This window comes from Electrona antarctica (assembly GCF_951216825.1).
Source record: "Electrona antarctica genome assembly, chromosome: 4".
NCBI classification, from domain to species: Eukaryota; Metazoa; Chordata; class Actinopteri; order Myctophiformes; family Myctophidae; genus Electrona; species Electrona antarctica.
The window spans coordinates 24437043-24453638 of NC_136809.1; the positions used below are offsets into that span (position 1 = coordinate 24437043).

At 42.1% G+C, this 16596-nt stretch overlaps 1 protein-coding gene across 1 annotated transcript in view; it reads left to right on the plus strand.

Annotated features, from left to right (window-relative positions):
- Positions 1-16487, plus strand: part of pitpnc1a (phosphatidylinositol transfer protein cytoplasmic 1a) — a 118673-nt gene extending 102186 nt beyond the window's left edge. The window contains exons 6-9 of the mRNA XM_079500128.1: positions 4495-4590; positions 5540-5695; positions 6538-6601; positions 11204-16487. Coding sequence (XP_079356254.1) covers positions 4495-4590; positions 5540-5695; positions 6538-6601; positions 11204-11559 — 672 coding nt within the window. The 3' untranslated portion in view covers positions 11560-16487. The remainder of the gene's footprint in view (positions 1-4494; positions 4591-5539; positions 5696-6537; positions 6602-11203) is intronic.
- The last annotated feature ends 109 nt before the right edge of the window (positions 16488-16596 follow it).

The window sequence follows — 16596 nt, forward strand, 5'->3', positions numbered from 1 at the left end:
TTTAGAATTGGCCTCAGGTCTAAATGGGTTAATAACATGTTAATGACTATGGAGAACATTTAAACAGCACCAAACCAAAAAGTGAAGCCTGCAAAACAGGGATTTCTCACACGATGGTGCAGTTCATATAAGCCCACTTAGTTACAGATCGGCTTTGGATTGAGTCCCGACCATACTTGTGCCTCTCCACTCTCTCGTGGAGCATAATTCCCAAATGGATCTTCTTCTGCAGTATGTACGGCGTACGTGCGTTATAGGATCCAAGTGGTTCTGGCAGCTTCTGGACCGTCTGTGTAATCAGTTAATGCTTTAATGCTCTGAGAGACTGCCAAATAATGCCTCCACCTGTTGGAGTGAACATTTCAATCTGTCCGCTGTCTGCCTCACTTTTCTCTCACCTTCTCCCTCTTCCCTTTTTTCCAATTTGTATTGGCATTAGTTATCTTGGCTGTATTTCTTTCAATCATTTTATTTTCATTTTTTCACAAACTGACACATGACTCACATATATACCACTTGGCTGTATTGATCGGCATCGCCTTGGCACCCAACTCCAAATGCAACAGGAAAGAAAGTGTGCAGTTGAGGGAAATTGGTTGAAATTTATGGCAGTGGGTTTGGTCAGCTTCCTTCATGTTTTCTAATAAGGGGACTTTAAATCATTCTTCTACTGGAGACCGGTTCCAACTCCTCTCCTCCCTCCTGTATCTGGGTGTGTGTGGAGGTAAATGGTGCATTTATATAGCAACTTTATCCAAGGCGCTTTACAATGATTGTGCATTATACATTCACCCATTCAGTGTTCACACACACACACACACACATTCATACACAGACGGCAGGGAAACCATGTAAGACATCAACCTGCACATCGGGAGCAATTAGGGGTTCAGCGTCTTGCTCAAGGACACTTCCACACTAACTGTGGGGGAGACCCACTGCCTCCCCGTGCAGGCAAATCAACGTGTATGTGTGCTTACAATTTAACACTAACTGTGTGTGTGTGTGTGTGCGTGTGCGTGTGCGTGTGCATGTGCGTGTGCGTGCGTGCATGCGTGCGTGCGTGCGTGCGTGCGTGTGTGCGTGCGTGTTTGTTTAGAACAGTCAGAATACCCCTTAGCCGTGAGACATAAAAGAGACACAGATGTCAGTTCATAACTCTAACCTACTGACTGCTGCCTGCGGTCTCTACACACACACACACACACACACACACACACACACACACACACACACACACACACACACACACACACACACACACACACACACACACACACTCTCTCTCCAATACCCACGCATTGACATAGCACCGTCCTTTAACACATACAGACAGTGATTTATACAGTAAACTGTATATAAAAGGACTTTTTTTTTTTTTTACCATATGACTCATTGATACAGAAACATTTCCGTGTGCAACTGGTGCGTGCGTGCGTGCGTGCGTGCGTGCGTGCGTGCGTGCGTGCGTGCGTGCGTGCGTGCGTGCGTGCGCACACGGTATGGTGTTGTACAACCATTGCAACCTGAGACATCTTCACAACAGAAGATGCTGCGCGAAAAATAAGTACCCAGCTGTGTTTTGTACTTGAGGGGTTACATAATGCCGTGTCTTGTTCTCTGAACATGTGGCATGATCCTTCCCCATGTATGCACGTACCGCACCAATGTATGAAAGACAGACAGACAGACAGACAGACAGACAGACAGACAGACAGACAGACAGACAGACAGACAGACAGACAGACAGACAGACAGACAGACAGACAGACAGACAGACAGACAGACAGACAGACAGAGCCGTGTTGAGTAGATAGTATTGTGTTGAGTATTGTATTGTGCATGTTCAAGGATATGGAAGTACATGACAGAATTGCACTGTACATATAGCATGCATCTGATTCTCTCTCTCTATATTTCTCTCTGATTAATGTCTGTCTCTATCTGTAAGGTTTCTAGGGACCTCTTAATGAGATACTGGGGAAAACGGATAAAAGAAAGCCAGTTTATTTCTCTCCCTCTATTCCCCCCCCCCCCCCCCCCCCCCCCCCCCCCCCCCCCCCCCCCCCCCCCCCCCCCCCCCCCCCCCCCCCCCACACACACACACACACACTCACACACTGCACCCCCCTCAGTCTCTCGCTCTCTCCCTCACTCTGTCACCACCTGTTACTATCAACCACCCCAGCCACTTAATTAAACAGCGTTATTACAGCGTTATTACAGATGATGAGGACACCTGCGTTTGTCTTTTCTTTTTATTCTCTCCCTTCTTCCTGTCTGTCTCCCCTTCTGTCCTCTCTCACACGCACTCATGTGCACCATTTCCCCCTTTTTCTTTCTTTCTTTCTTTCTTTCTTTCTTTCTTTCTTTCTTTCTTTCTTTCTTTCTTTCTTTCTTTCTTTCTTTCCTCCCTCTGTCTCTCTCGCTGTCTCTCTCTCTGTCTCTCTCTCTCTCTCTCTCTCTCTCTCTCTGTCTCTCCCTTGGCTGCACTCATGCATGCTGACATATCACCCTGCTGTGCCAGAACCACTCTTTCACACTGCAAGTGACAGAAAGGACCCTTGAAGAGTGAGAAAGAAAAGAAAGCAGCGAGAGAGGAAGTAGAGAGAGAGAGAGAGAGCGGTAGCGAGAGGTAGCAATGGAGAAAGGACACACAATACTTGAGTGAGTGACTGAGTTAGTGAGTGAGTGTGCGTGTGTGTGCGTGTGGGAGACTTTAAATGTGTTTGTGAGAGAGATTTGTGCTCTTTGGACAGAAGGGAGTAAGGAAGGACAGCATGAAGAGAAGCCAGAGAAATGTAGAGAACGTGGACGGAAAGGAAAGTATGAAAGGCGGAGGGAGCAGTAAAGTATCTGCCGACTGTGCCGAGAGAGATCAAGACATGCTCAACAGAGAGCCCCTTTCCCAAATGCAGTTCTATATTGCTGTAATGTGGGAACAAGAGTAGGTGATGATTCAGTTGATTTCCGTTAATATCCCCATTCTCAACCTTGTGACGTTTACTTTACGTGACTCTTTGCCCGTAGCGGAAGTGGGAATGAATGCTTCAAGGTTTTCCACAACGTATGATGATGCTTGTGATCCTTTTGAATGAAAGGCCCTTCATTCTCCCATTCCCGTACACCTTTGGGTCCATTTGGTTCCGTTTGTACACTAGGACTTTGCTGTGTAGTGGAGCAAGTTAATTGTATTCACCTGATTTATGTCCCATGTCTCAACGACTCCCTTGTTGGACGGCTAGAATGAAAAGCAGCAGGTCTTTCAGGTTGCCAGGGCTGCTGTTAAGAACCACGTACTTGTCTTTGCTATAGCACAAACCGCTGCTCTCCTGTAATGCATCAGACTGATGGACCAAGTCCAAAGTCTACCCTGAGGCCTTTGTTGTCCAGTTCTTCTCATAAGTAATTCTATTTGAACAATATAGTTCATGGCCAGCCCCTGAACATCACTTATTGTTGACGAATGACACCATCGTGCAACAAAGTAATACAGTAGGCTTTGGGCTCTGCATAATGCTGTACCTTTTTGTAACATGATGCTCTGGTACACACTAGCACGCACGCACTCACGCACGCACGCACGCACGCACGCACGCACGCACGCACGCACGCACGCACGCACGCACGCACGCACGCACGCACGCACGCACGCACGCACGCACGCACGCACGCACGCACGCACGCACGCACGCACGCACGCACGCACACACACACACACACACACACACACACACACACACACACACACACACACACACACACACACACACACACACACACACACACACACACACACACACACACACACACACACACACACACACATTACTTGCACAGCCCAGAGTCAGTTCCACGTCAGATGGAGATCGTAAACCTATTGTTTTTCCTTATGCCCTGCAGCTACAGTGCTGTATGGTGTGTGCTTATTACCGCGCGTGCGTGCGTGCGTGCGTGCGTGCGTGCGTGCGTGCAGCCCAGAACATGTGCGTGATTACACAATGTGTGCGTTGCTGCGTTTGTGCATCCACATTTGTGTGAATAGCCATTGATGTGTAAAACTATACACACTGCATGTTGGATGATCTGTGAGAATAGATGTGTTGACTGCCCCCTGTTGGTTTTAATGGCCAATGACAAGGCATCTACACTACAGTGGTGGTGGTAGATTGAAATACAAAATATTTTACATTTTTACATTCTCTAATTGTGTAGACTTCTTGTAAGTAATGCAGATGTGGAACAATAATGTAACTCTTGAGAGTGTAAAATGACCCGTAGGGGTCCATTTGGTTTCATTTTACACTCTCAAGAGTTAAAGATCTACAAGTGTCCATTTGGACCAACTCTCCATCATTTAGCTGGGGACCACCTGGAACCCCCTCAAGGACCACTGGTGGTTCCCGGACCACTGGTTGAGAACCCCTGGCATAGAGAATGGCAGCATGGACACACAGTCAAACTGGGATGAGCAAGTCTTGGTTTTGTGTGCAGATTTTTGACAGTGAGCTCAAGGACCAGGAAAGAGAGGTTTGCTTCGTGGACATTGCCTACGATGAGATCCCTGAGCGCTACTATAAAGACTCTGAGGTGAGTGTTTGCGGTGTGTGTATATCAAGTGATGTGTGATGTGTGTACAGTATAGTTGCTATTATCCAGAGCGACTTACTATAAGCAAGGTAAATAAATCGACCATATACTGTAGGTCGCAGATTACTATGAAAACCTGCAAAACCTGTCAGTCCGTCGTTCCGTGATCATGATCTATCAGTACATCACAAATGCCATGTGGTCTCACACGGTTGTCAGCTCAAACCCACAAAGCAAACACTTTCAGTTTTGCACACAAATGTCAGTAGCCTAACATTACAAAGTTATATACAACAATACCCTTCCAATTCCATTTCCCCCCTCTATTTCCCATTCCAAGTTGATTTGTCTTATATATAACGCCATTGCCACTATTGCAAATCCCCCTCAGGTACATTTTTAAACTATTTTCAGCAACAGGATAATCATTTTTGGGGGTAGATTTGGGTAGTTCTTGTTGAGCGGGTAATTTTGAAAGTAGCTCTCAAGTCAAAAAAGTGTGGGCACCCCTGGGCCTGGGGTAGTGCCTCAAGAAACTAGGATACCAGGTAAACCTGGAATTTAGTATAAATAACATAATTTAAATAGCACACATTTGTGGTCAAGAAAAACAAACCTAAGAAACAAAAAAAAACATAAGAACGAGATGTTTGCATATAGCCATTAGTACCACAGTAATGTGTACATTTAGCATTCAGCTGTTGTTTCAAAGGGTGATTACTGATTATACTTCAATAGTTAGACTGTGGAGAATTGATTGACTGAGCTTTAATGAGACTGAATAGATATTCTCCAGTGGGCCTAATGAATTATTTAATAGCACTGTTAAGTCATGTTTATCTAAATTTGGGCTCCCTATAAAGGTTATTTAACTGGTGCGCTGAAACAGTTTGGCATAATTATTGCTGCCTGAATGTTTGGTGTGTGTGTGTTTGTTCATTTTTGCTAGGACCTGAGGTATTTTAAATCAGAGAAGACATCTCGAGGGATTCTCCAAGAGGGTTGGAGAGACAGCCAGGACCCCATCATGTGTTCCTACAAACTGGTCACTGTCAAGTTTGAGGTCTGGGGCCTGCAGACTCGTGTGGAGCAGTTTGTTCACAAGGTTTGTTCCCAGTGCTGCTTCCTGATGAACAAGTGACCAGCATGATGTCCCATTCTTTCAATGTGATTATACAGTAGATCATAACGTTTTTCCAACAAAGACACACACATTTTTACTTGCATGTTGCATGTTTTACTTGTCCCTTCTCTCAATAAAAACCATAAAATGTACTTGAGGAAAAGCTAGACTGAAAATATAAAAACTTCCTTTGGGAACAGTCGATGTTTGAGAAGCACAAACATATGGCGCACACAATTGACAGGTGTGTTGCGATTGGTGTTGGGTAATTGATCACACCACCTGCTTCCTAAAGGGAAGTTTAATATGTTCAGTCCTGCACTCATTCCGCGTCCCTCACCGGAGAGAATGTTGTCCGCGTGCAGCTCATGGAAAAGTGGATATATTTGACTAAATACACATTTTCTGCCTTTCAAATGAATATTTAACTAGTCCCCAAAACGACTCCATGTCTTAGGAATTAAATATTGGGTGGGTGCACAGGCAGTGCTACAAGTTTAGGTCAGTCTGCTAACCGTGCGCGGATAGGACCGATCTATGGCTGTGTATTTGGAATACATGAAATATATCATAGACATTCTAATCTAGGGCTATTAACTTGAAAACTTACTCACCAAGTAAAACCAGTTACAGTTAGTTGATTTAAAATGTAGGCCTATTTGTGTGCTCGTGCTCCGGACAAGTTACTTTTGTGCCCAGACAAGTGAATGGGAAATATACTTGTCCGAAGGACAAGTGCCTCAAAAAGTTAATGTCAAGCCCTGCACAGTGTATTGAGATTGACTGTTTTTTTGTGGCTTGCCCTACTGTGTTATACCTTGCAGGTGATTCGAGATGTGCTGCTACTGGGACACCGACAGGCCTTTGCCTGGGTGGACGAGTGGATTGGTAGGTCTGACAGGCCTGTTATATCCATGTTCATGGATCCTACTAACGGTGCATGCATAGGCCTACACGATTGTGTCTCTCAAGGAAAATAACTGATTCTCCACTGAAACAATTGTGCAACACATGTTTCAGTGGAAAATTGGTTATTTTCTCTTAGAGGCACGGTCAGACGATTAAGTATTTATTAGTCTTAACTCACTATAATATATACCCTAGATACTGGCATTAATTTAATGTACTGTTAGTGTCACTAAATTAATTAATTAATGATATAATTCAACTGACTGTTCACAGACTTTTACACAAAACATTATAGCATGTCTTAGCATAATGTAGGATTCCTTACCTCCATACCTACCTTATATTATATAAAGTATTAACACATTGATGTAGTTATAGAAATGTTTTTTTATGCACTTCAAATAGATGCTCTAATAACGTTTACGTAAATTCAGTGTACAATGAATGTACTTCCTCCAACTCTCATCACTGCATCGCACTGCTTTACTAAAGACAAATGCTGGATGTGGATGTGTGTGTTGCAATGTGTTTGTTTCAATGAAAACACATGGAACAAATACTCCCAAGTCATCTTTGAAGACTTCTTTCATGTTTCAAGGCGTAGCGGTCATACAGTTCTTAAGACCTTAATTCACTTTAATAGCTCTATATTGTGATAGCAATCAGTGCTATAGATAGAATGTGTGTTCAGTAACAGGGGTCTTCCTGCCTCTCTAGCTCTTTTACTACATTTATTTTGGGACATTGCAAGTGTGGTTTCACCGATACTACCACACAAAAAAGAGACATTTCAACCTATTATAGCAAAAGCAATGAAAGACCATAAATTGTACAGTAATATAAAACTATGGTGAACTTGCAGTCAGTGCAGTCAGTGCAGTGGAGGTAATAATAGGAACAGTAACATAATTTCTTAGAGGTAGTGAAGTTATTTGATGTTATCTGATCTAAATAAAAGCCTTGTCCATAGTACAGTAGATACACAATGTCCACATTAAGCTTATAGAGAAAGAGAGAGAGAGAGAGAGAGAGAGAGAGAGAGAGAGAGAGAGAGAGAGAGAGAGAGATTATTGTTCATATTGCACTTAATGAAAACAACATTAGAAAAGACCTATAAAATGCCTGCTGACAGTTAGCAGATTGTGTAATGTAGACCTAACAGGATATTTCATTGATGCTCTCTGAAACATGAAAGCTTTGTCTGTCTGTCTGTCTGTCTGTCTGTCTGTCTGTCTGTCTGTCTGTCTGTCTGTCTGTCTGTCTGTCTGATTGTTGGTATCTGGTTATGAGAGAAATAGCCTTGCCAGCAGCTACAGTATATGGTGCAGTATCCCTTTCACATGCTACAGAGCTTTTTCCATAGCTGTGGGGCATGCAGATAGCAGCTCTCTACCGCTCTCTTCCTCTCTACCATTAACCGCTGTCCCTGACATCCTGACGCGCTCCTTCCTACCACTAACTGCCGTCCCTAACATCCTGACGCACGTACTGGCTTGTTTGGGGTGCATTTTCCTTGGAATGATGTTGTTCCCCATTTTTAAGTAGTGTTTTCATACCCTTTCCAACAATCCATTTTCTTTGTTGGGCCTGGATTATTCATGCTTGACCTTTATTATCGGACCTCATAATTCCTTCCTTCTCTCCCGCCCTCCCATCCTCCTAACATGTCTTGGGTTTGACTAGCTGTCTCCTCTAACCTCTCTGGGTCATGGGAAGCTAGTGCTGTGACCTGTAATGCTTGACCTTTGAACTTCTATTTTCAAACCATCCCAGCATTATAATAGAAAGCGCTAATCAGCTGACAGAAATGCTATGCTCACCCCCCCCAAAATTCCCCTTTTCCAGTTTCCACCTCTCATCTCGATTGCCATGATATGGAATTTAACATTTTAAGAGGTGTTAACACCCTACTTGCACCCCCGCCCCCTGCCCCTCCTGTTCCAGATATGACTTTGGATGATGTGCGGCAATACGAGAGAAAAATGCATGAGAAAACCAACATTAAAGTTTGCAATGAGCAGCAAGAGCATTCCACAACAACCCCACCTTCACTGGATGGCATAGAGATCCATGACAAAGCCAGCGTATGTGTCTTTTCATTGTATATTTTCGCTCCATCTCTCCCATCACTGTCTGTCTCTCATGTTTGAACTGTATGAATTTGACTTAACTCACCCCCGGACATGACCACATTCACACACGTAACCCTCTCCACACACATCCACTCACCCTGACCTACAGTATGTTGTGTGTTTAATTATGCAGGGAGGCAACCATTAAAGACCTGTAGACTGGGAAACTTTGACATATGTACAGATGTACAAATTCAATATTCAAATGGTCGTGACTTGGTCTGTCATTTCTTTCAGTCCAATTCATTTTGTTTTCCACATACTGTCTGTACTATATGGCATACTACCTCTCGACTGACACATTTTCTAAGTTCTCACCTGTGTCAATAGTGGTGTGCTTAGTGAAGCGAGTCTGCTACTCCACCACACAGCATTCTATATTTATAATTTATTTAATCCTGATCAGTCCTCATCATTGAGTGAGGTTCTCCTTATAATTGATGCTTCTATTGTGTTTTTTAAATGTGCTTTAATGTGTTCTGTCTGGATGTGATATGTTGTGTTTTTTTAACTCCTTTTTAATAGATGTCTGCACATGCAAGCAAATAGAACATGTCAACCTTCTGAATGCAAAACGTAGACAAAGTATTTTGAGTTATGAGTTGGACACCATTTATGATGCACCAAAGTGCTACGCGTCCCTCACAATGCCAATGATGAAACCATGTCTGAATCACAGTGTTGGGGGCGAGCCGCCCCGCGTCCGAAACAGTCGAGAAATGACAGAGTTAGTGTGTGGGGGTCCCCGGAACATCCAGACCCCCAGGAACACGCCCAGGGCTCGTACTGTAGTGTACTCTGTGCCACTTTACTCTGTGCTGCACTATAGCTGTCCGTGCTAGGACAGAGACAGACATACACAGGGACAGACATACATAGGGACACACATAGCCACGTATTGGAGCGGAGGCACCGCTCAAAAATAATATAGGGTACCGGAAATCCCCTCCCATTCACTTGTATGGAGTTGCTCACCCAGTGCATAATCCCTTTTCACCCCCGTCTCACATGTGTCATCTCCGCGTGCAACCCTGTGCGCAAGCTTGTGTGAGTCGAGCCCATTGGACGAAACCATTTTCGCTCATTCATGTGTCTGGACCCAGCCATAATATGCTGCAGTACAGTATGATCGGCCAACATTTCCATTGGCTTCAATTCTCCCTCTCCCTCTCGTTTCTGGGGGCTTGGGGATATGTCAGAGAGAGTACCCATTGACCCCTCTGTCGGTGTCCCTTTTATGCCCATATATGGAAATATCTGTATCTGTCGGTCCTCGAGATCCCTGGTGTCATATGCCCACATATTAGTTGGATCATATATGGAGAGGCATAGTGGTTGGATCTGTGGCTCTGGACAACCGGATCTCTGTATCTGTTAGTCCTTGCTGATGTCTGATGTCGTCAGTATACACTATACAGTATATGCCCATTCATGGGCATTCCACCTTTTGTGGCCATATATGGAGCTGACTGATTTGTTTGCGGCTGATATCATGATGACACATTGAGGTTAGACAACACACTCCATATTTGTGCGTAGTCCATTTTGACACACCATGTTTGGAGTCCTTATTTACTGATAAGCACTCCAAACATGCTGTTTTTAATGTACCCCTTTTTAATAGATAGAGGCAAATTATATGTCTAAAACATTGAATTGAATTTGTGACAGCTAATAAGCTGTTAACAAGGTGTTTGTCATCCTACTCTACATTGACAAGCTTCAGAACTATTACTTCTCATCCAAAACAATATTTTGGAATTAAAATCAGATTAGCCTAAAAACTACAAAGGAATACCACAAGGCATTTTTTTTAATTTAAAGGCATCCATCTATCCATCCATCCATCCATCCATCTTCAACCGCTTATCCGTAGTTGGGTCACAGGGGCAACAGCTCCACCAGAGAGCTCCAGACGTTCCTCTCCAAGAGCTACATTAGTAACTTCCTCCTGGGGGATCCCGAGACGTTCCAAGGCCAGTGAGTCGATGTAATCTCTCCATCTGCGGTCTGCCCCGAGGTCTCCTCCCAGTGGGACGTGCATCGACGACCTCCTTAGGGAGATGCTCGAGAGGCATCCTAACCAGATGCCCGAACCACCTAAGCTGGCTCCTTTCCAGGCAAAGAAGCAGCGGCTCTACTCTTAGTCTCCCTCGCGTGACTGAACTTCTCACCCTATCTCTAAGGGAGATGCTAGCCACCCGTCGGAGAAAACTCATTTCGGCCGCTTGTATTCGTGACCTTATTCTTTCGGTCATGAACCACACTTCATGACCATAGGTGAGAGTAGGAACGAAGATTGCTCGGTAGACAGAGAGCTTTAAAGACAACGCCTAAGAAATTTATTATTTGCAATGTTGCTTTCTGCATGCATTGGACAATGAGTTATACTCTAATATGTTATGACATTCTCTCACTGTAGCCCCTCTCTCTCTCTCTTCAAAATCAGACATGACGATGGATGAGGTGAGAGAGTTCGAGCGCACCATCCAGGAGGCGACCAACCAGAAGATCGGGATGTTTCCCCCTTCAATCTCCATCACTGAGACACCCCTGTCCTCTTGCACCCTCACTGGTCCTGCCAGTGCCCCGTCCACCCCAATGAGCACTGACGCACCTGAGTTCCTCTCTGTTTCCAAGGACCGGCCTCGCAAGAAGTCTGCTCCAGAAACCCTGACCCTACCTGACCCAGACTCCACTGGTGTCGCCAAAAGCTCTTCTCTGAGCCCAGCCGAGTCAAACCACTTCCCGTCAGTCATGCCTCCTTCTGCCGTCTCCGACAACGCTCAGTTAGAGGGGGAGTAGCGAGGCCGTGGGACGCTTTCCTCCCTTCTGCTTCACCTTTTTCCTATAGCCTGTCGTCTTTGTAGCTCAATGAGACTAGTCTAACCTCTACACAGCAGTGCCCAGACCTTCCATGTTCTCTAGCCATATCCCAGGGTTCAGGCCTCTTTCTCTCTCACAAACAAACAAACAAACACACACACACACACACGCACACGCACACGCACGCGCACACGCGCACGCACACGCACACGCACACACACACACACACTCACACTCACACTCACACTCACACGCTACACAGGCACCAGTCTTTATTTTCCACTAACCTTCGCTCTGACCAGGCAGCTGTAGGCTCAGCCACAATGGTGGTTGACTTCCTCTTCCTGTAAATCTAACAGATATGTCGTTTTGTCGTGCCACTCTTTTAAGGAGTGTTCATTTGGTCATATATTATAGACTAGTATAGACTAGTGAGAAAAAATGTATTGACAAAAAAATAATTGACACAAGGAATTTAACAATCCGACTTCAGAGACTACAGAGAGCTTTGAGTGGAGGAAATCTATTCATACCTATGTGCGGTATCTTATTGAATAGCTTAACTTCCATTAGCGAACCACTTGCAAAGCGAGTGTGTGGACACATTTTGTGCGCACATGTTGCAATGTATTTTGTATTACTAATACTAACATTGTTGTAACATTATGTATCAATCACAGTGACTGGTACATAACGTTTAAGGTTATAATACATAATAATAACATTCTGATTATCTCACCAAAGAGCTTACTTACCCCAATTATTAGAAAGAAAGAAAAAGAAAGGTCAGGCCTTGCCAGTCTACTTATTTTAGGTGAAAGAAATTTCTAAATTAACAATCCAAACTTATGTTGTATGCTAGATAGAGACACATGCTAACACATTAAAACACAACCATGCATTGCACAGTAAAGTTCTGATTGTTAAGGACATTACACACCAGGATCGTTTATTTTGCGAGATTAATTTGCATTAATTTATTGTGTCAGTATTATCTACACACATAGTAAATATTACACTGCGATAAAGCAATGTAATTATTTTTTCGAAACGAGGTCTATTTTTCACCGTGAATAAAAACATCAACCTGTATGAATAAGGCATCACCCAATTAATAGTTTGATGTGAAATATTCACATCTTCATGCTCCCGGGATGTAAAGACTTTTAAGGGTCCATTTCTATACTATCAGAATTGTACTGTGCGTACAGTGTACCATTACATTACAATGTCAATCACAAACTAATCCCATTCACACTGGTCTCAGATCCTTCTCACGTCACTTTCTGATCCCTTTCTGATCCCTTAACATCAGTCAGCAAAACAGCCATTCGGCCTCAGATGCTTCTCACATCAAATCATGATCGTTCAACATATACCAGATCAGTACAATCACAAACTCACCTCAGGTCTCCCTGACTCTACATCCTGAGTTATACTTAGTTGTGCCTAGGTGTTATGCACCGAAAAGTACCCAAAGTATGAATCAGGCTTGTCCAGCTCACACTGAAGACATGGACTGTATTATCTACCGTCTACTCCCTTAACTGCAACTTTGCAGGTGTTACAACCCAGGGACTAATACCAGGCTACTTAATATTCGGAGGGTTTACACAACATCAGCACATTTGGAACATTTTCATATTGACATTTTAGGTTAAGTTACTGTTATATCATCTTTTTATGGCGTGACCATGTAATGATCACATGATCATTACACTGTGTACGACCTCAATTTAAAATGGCCTTACTCTTGTGTAATATGTGTTTAAAGGAATTGGAAGGGCCCAACAATACTTTGGGGGGAAATTCCACATTTATGATGTACTTACAAAGTACACAAACAAATACATTTACACACTCTTACATTGTGTTGTCACTCATACAGAAGTACATGATGCATATGGGATATTTTCAATGAGTAAATATACACAGTCCTAATATAAACATAGCATAGTATTTTTCCATAGGCTAATATACAGTACATTTACACTGGAATTAGGCAATTGTGAAGTGATAACCTGAAACCATTGAGGAGTTCACTTTATCATTGCATATCATACGATTCATACCCAATTTGACAGAGATGCAATTGCAATGTGCAATTTCAGCAAATGGACATAAATGTTAACCGTAAGGAATGCTGGGTATTTCATGTGATGTCAATGTAAACCAATCTTATAAAATCAACAAAGAAGTCTAATGTTATGTGTAGGAACATGGCCATTTGGGAGACTTTTCAAGTACTCAGTGGCTGCTCCTTGGAAATGTTTGAATGTTACAGTGATAATGTAATGTCCATTGGGTGGGGACAGGGCACTTGCATCCAACTGATCTTATGCTGTCCCTTCTTCGCAGTGCATTGATTGCGTTGTGTATATCACAGGCATGCTGATAATATTGCTTGCCAGTGTTGGTTATATATTAAAGCCAGCTTTTTTTCCTTGGCGTAGACAAATTAGTTAAAAAGAGGAACATAATTTGCAGCATCATTTTGTTTGTGCTTGGCTTGTTCGGCTATCTGTTATCTGAAACCCTATCGGGGAAGCAGAAGCAGGAGAACAGCACGTAATTCTGTAATGGAAAAAAAAAACCCTCTTTCTTTAACAATCACATCGAAGAAGGCGCTCTGATATGATGCATGGAATGCTCACAAACACATGATATGTTAAGTGTATGTGTAGATACTGTAAATGGCTGGATGTGTATTTGGCAATGCAAATGTATGGAGAAAGTGAATACCACCTCTGGAAACTAATTTACACTCTGTGGTATGGCCGTGTCATGCGATGGAGTATGGGTTAAGCTGTAGTTGTGTACAATAGAGGAGCAGAGTTTGGTGTGAAAATGTAAGCACGTCGCAAGACCCTAAACGCTCTCAACTCAGTGCCTCTTGCATGCAACAAGTGTATCGTCTATGTATGCCAAACCCTCTGAACATATTTCAGATTATGAAAACACATTTTGGTGTTTCACTTAACCTGTCACTTAGTTTTTTAATCAAGAATGAACTAATCGCTTTAAAGCATTTTTACAAATAATGGAAATAGGCCACCGATTTACATAGCCACGCCTATACTGCTTGATCAAATCCTTATCGGTCCTATCAAGTCACTATCAAAGTAACAGGGATATAGTGTGTTTACGCTGCATTTTCTAATAATGTTAATAACTATTTATAAAGCACTTTTCGAAACAAAAGGCAAAGTGCAAAGTGCTTTACAATAGCAAGATAAATTACAGCCATATGGGAAAAGCAACAGTTGGTTAAAATTGAAATGGTAAAATAAACAATAAAACTAACAAAGTCAATAAACATATATTGTGTCAAATGTAAAGGTGTGCAAGGACTCAAGGAGTGGTTAATATAGGCACTAACATCTTAGAAAATGCCTTGATGTATGTTTTCAGGAGTGATTTAAAAGATGCCACGACTCTGCTAGCCTTAGATTCTCATGCAGGGCATTTCAAACCACAATCATCCACAGTGAATAGGCGAGTTTTGGGAACAACCAAGGGAGCCTACCTGAGGATCTAAGACATACATTTTAAATGGTGCAATGAAGAATATTTTTGCAGTTAATATTCCAAACTTGCTCATCAACAAAGTATTGTGACTGAACGGAAATCTTAGGAGGGATAAACAGGCTTTCTCCCTGTTAATACCATTGACTCATTGTAAAATGCATTTTGCACAAATTGACAATGAAGGATTGCACAACAGCAGAGTGAAATCTAGTTTTGTTGGATCAATGTCCTTCACTTGAACACAATAACCCAATAGAGCATGTAGAAGGGACAGAGTCCAGCTGATGGTCTACTCTAGCCCACAAACATTGTTAATATTATATATAATAATATGGTGTACAACGCATTTTCACTAGTAGTTATTTAAAAAAAAGAATACAGTAGCTCTAGCTAATTTCCAATGGTAGCTTATTTGGACTTTTTGTTCTGATTAAATTAATTCTGTTGTATGTTACATATTGGCCCCGCTGTATAAGATCATTATATTACTAGCTCTGCTGTTGACCATCTCTCTTGTCAAAAATACAGAAATCAACAGAAACAACACAACATATCCAGTAGTATAACATCACGCTTGTTTTTTGTTAAAAGATTAACATATTAGACTGTAAATATAGTAGTGGCATATTGGTTTTCTTACATTGTTTTCATTCCGAATTACAATAAAGATGTCAAATGATTTTTTATTTTTTAAGAAAGCTATCAAAATGTATTGTGATATGGATTATGTAATGTTATATCTTTAAGGGACCATTTTGGAGGTATGAATAAAATATTGTTTTGTTTTCTCTGCTCATATCAGGCTTATTTCATAATGTCACTGAAATGGATAATTGAATGTCATATATTGAATCCTCATCATCTATTTTTGGATATTGAGTTCCATTAAGTTCCCACTCCTCATAACAGCGGTGCACTTTAAATTGTCCTGTTGCTTTTGTTAACCCTGCAGGACAAAATAATTTGTAACAGCTGTAAAAAATGAAAGCTCTAACAGGGTTACTGCTTTGAGTCAGTGGTAATTTACTTTTCTGTTGTACTTCTTTTTGTAGTAAAACTGCTGTGGTTTGATTTTGTGGCTGCTGTGCTGTAGCCTATACCGTTCGAAAGAAAAACTTAAATCTGTTCATAATCCTTACTTCTCTGGACCAAGCTTTTATTTTTTGCTCCCTCCGTCCTTTGTGTGCTGTCTCAAGTGCCATCAGTGTTCGGCTTCTGGATCGTTGCTCTTGCTGTGTTCTTCCACTTTAACTTTTATTCATATTTGTCATATTTTTTACTGCCATTTGACGTTCATTTGGTTCTTTGATGTATTAAATTGTTTCACATTTTTTCCTCTCTAAAGTCTTGTAGTAAATAAAGTTTACTTGCTACTGTAATCCATTGTTTATTTTACAATGAAATATAAAACAAAACGCCATTAGATCCAAACAATTAAATAATTTACAGTACTTTTAGATTAAAATCTATTTTTAAACAAAACAAATT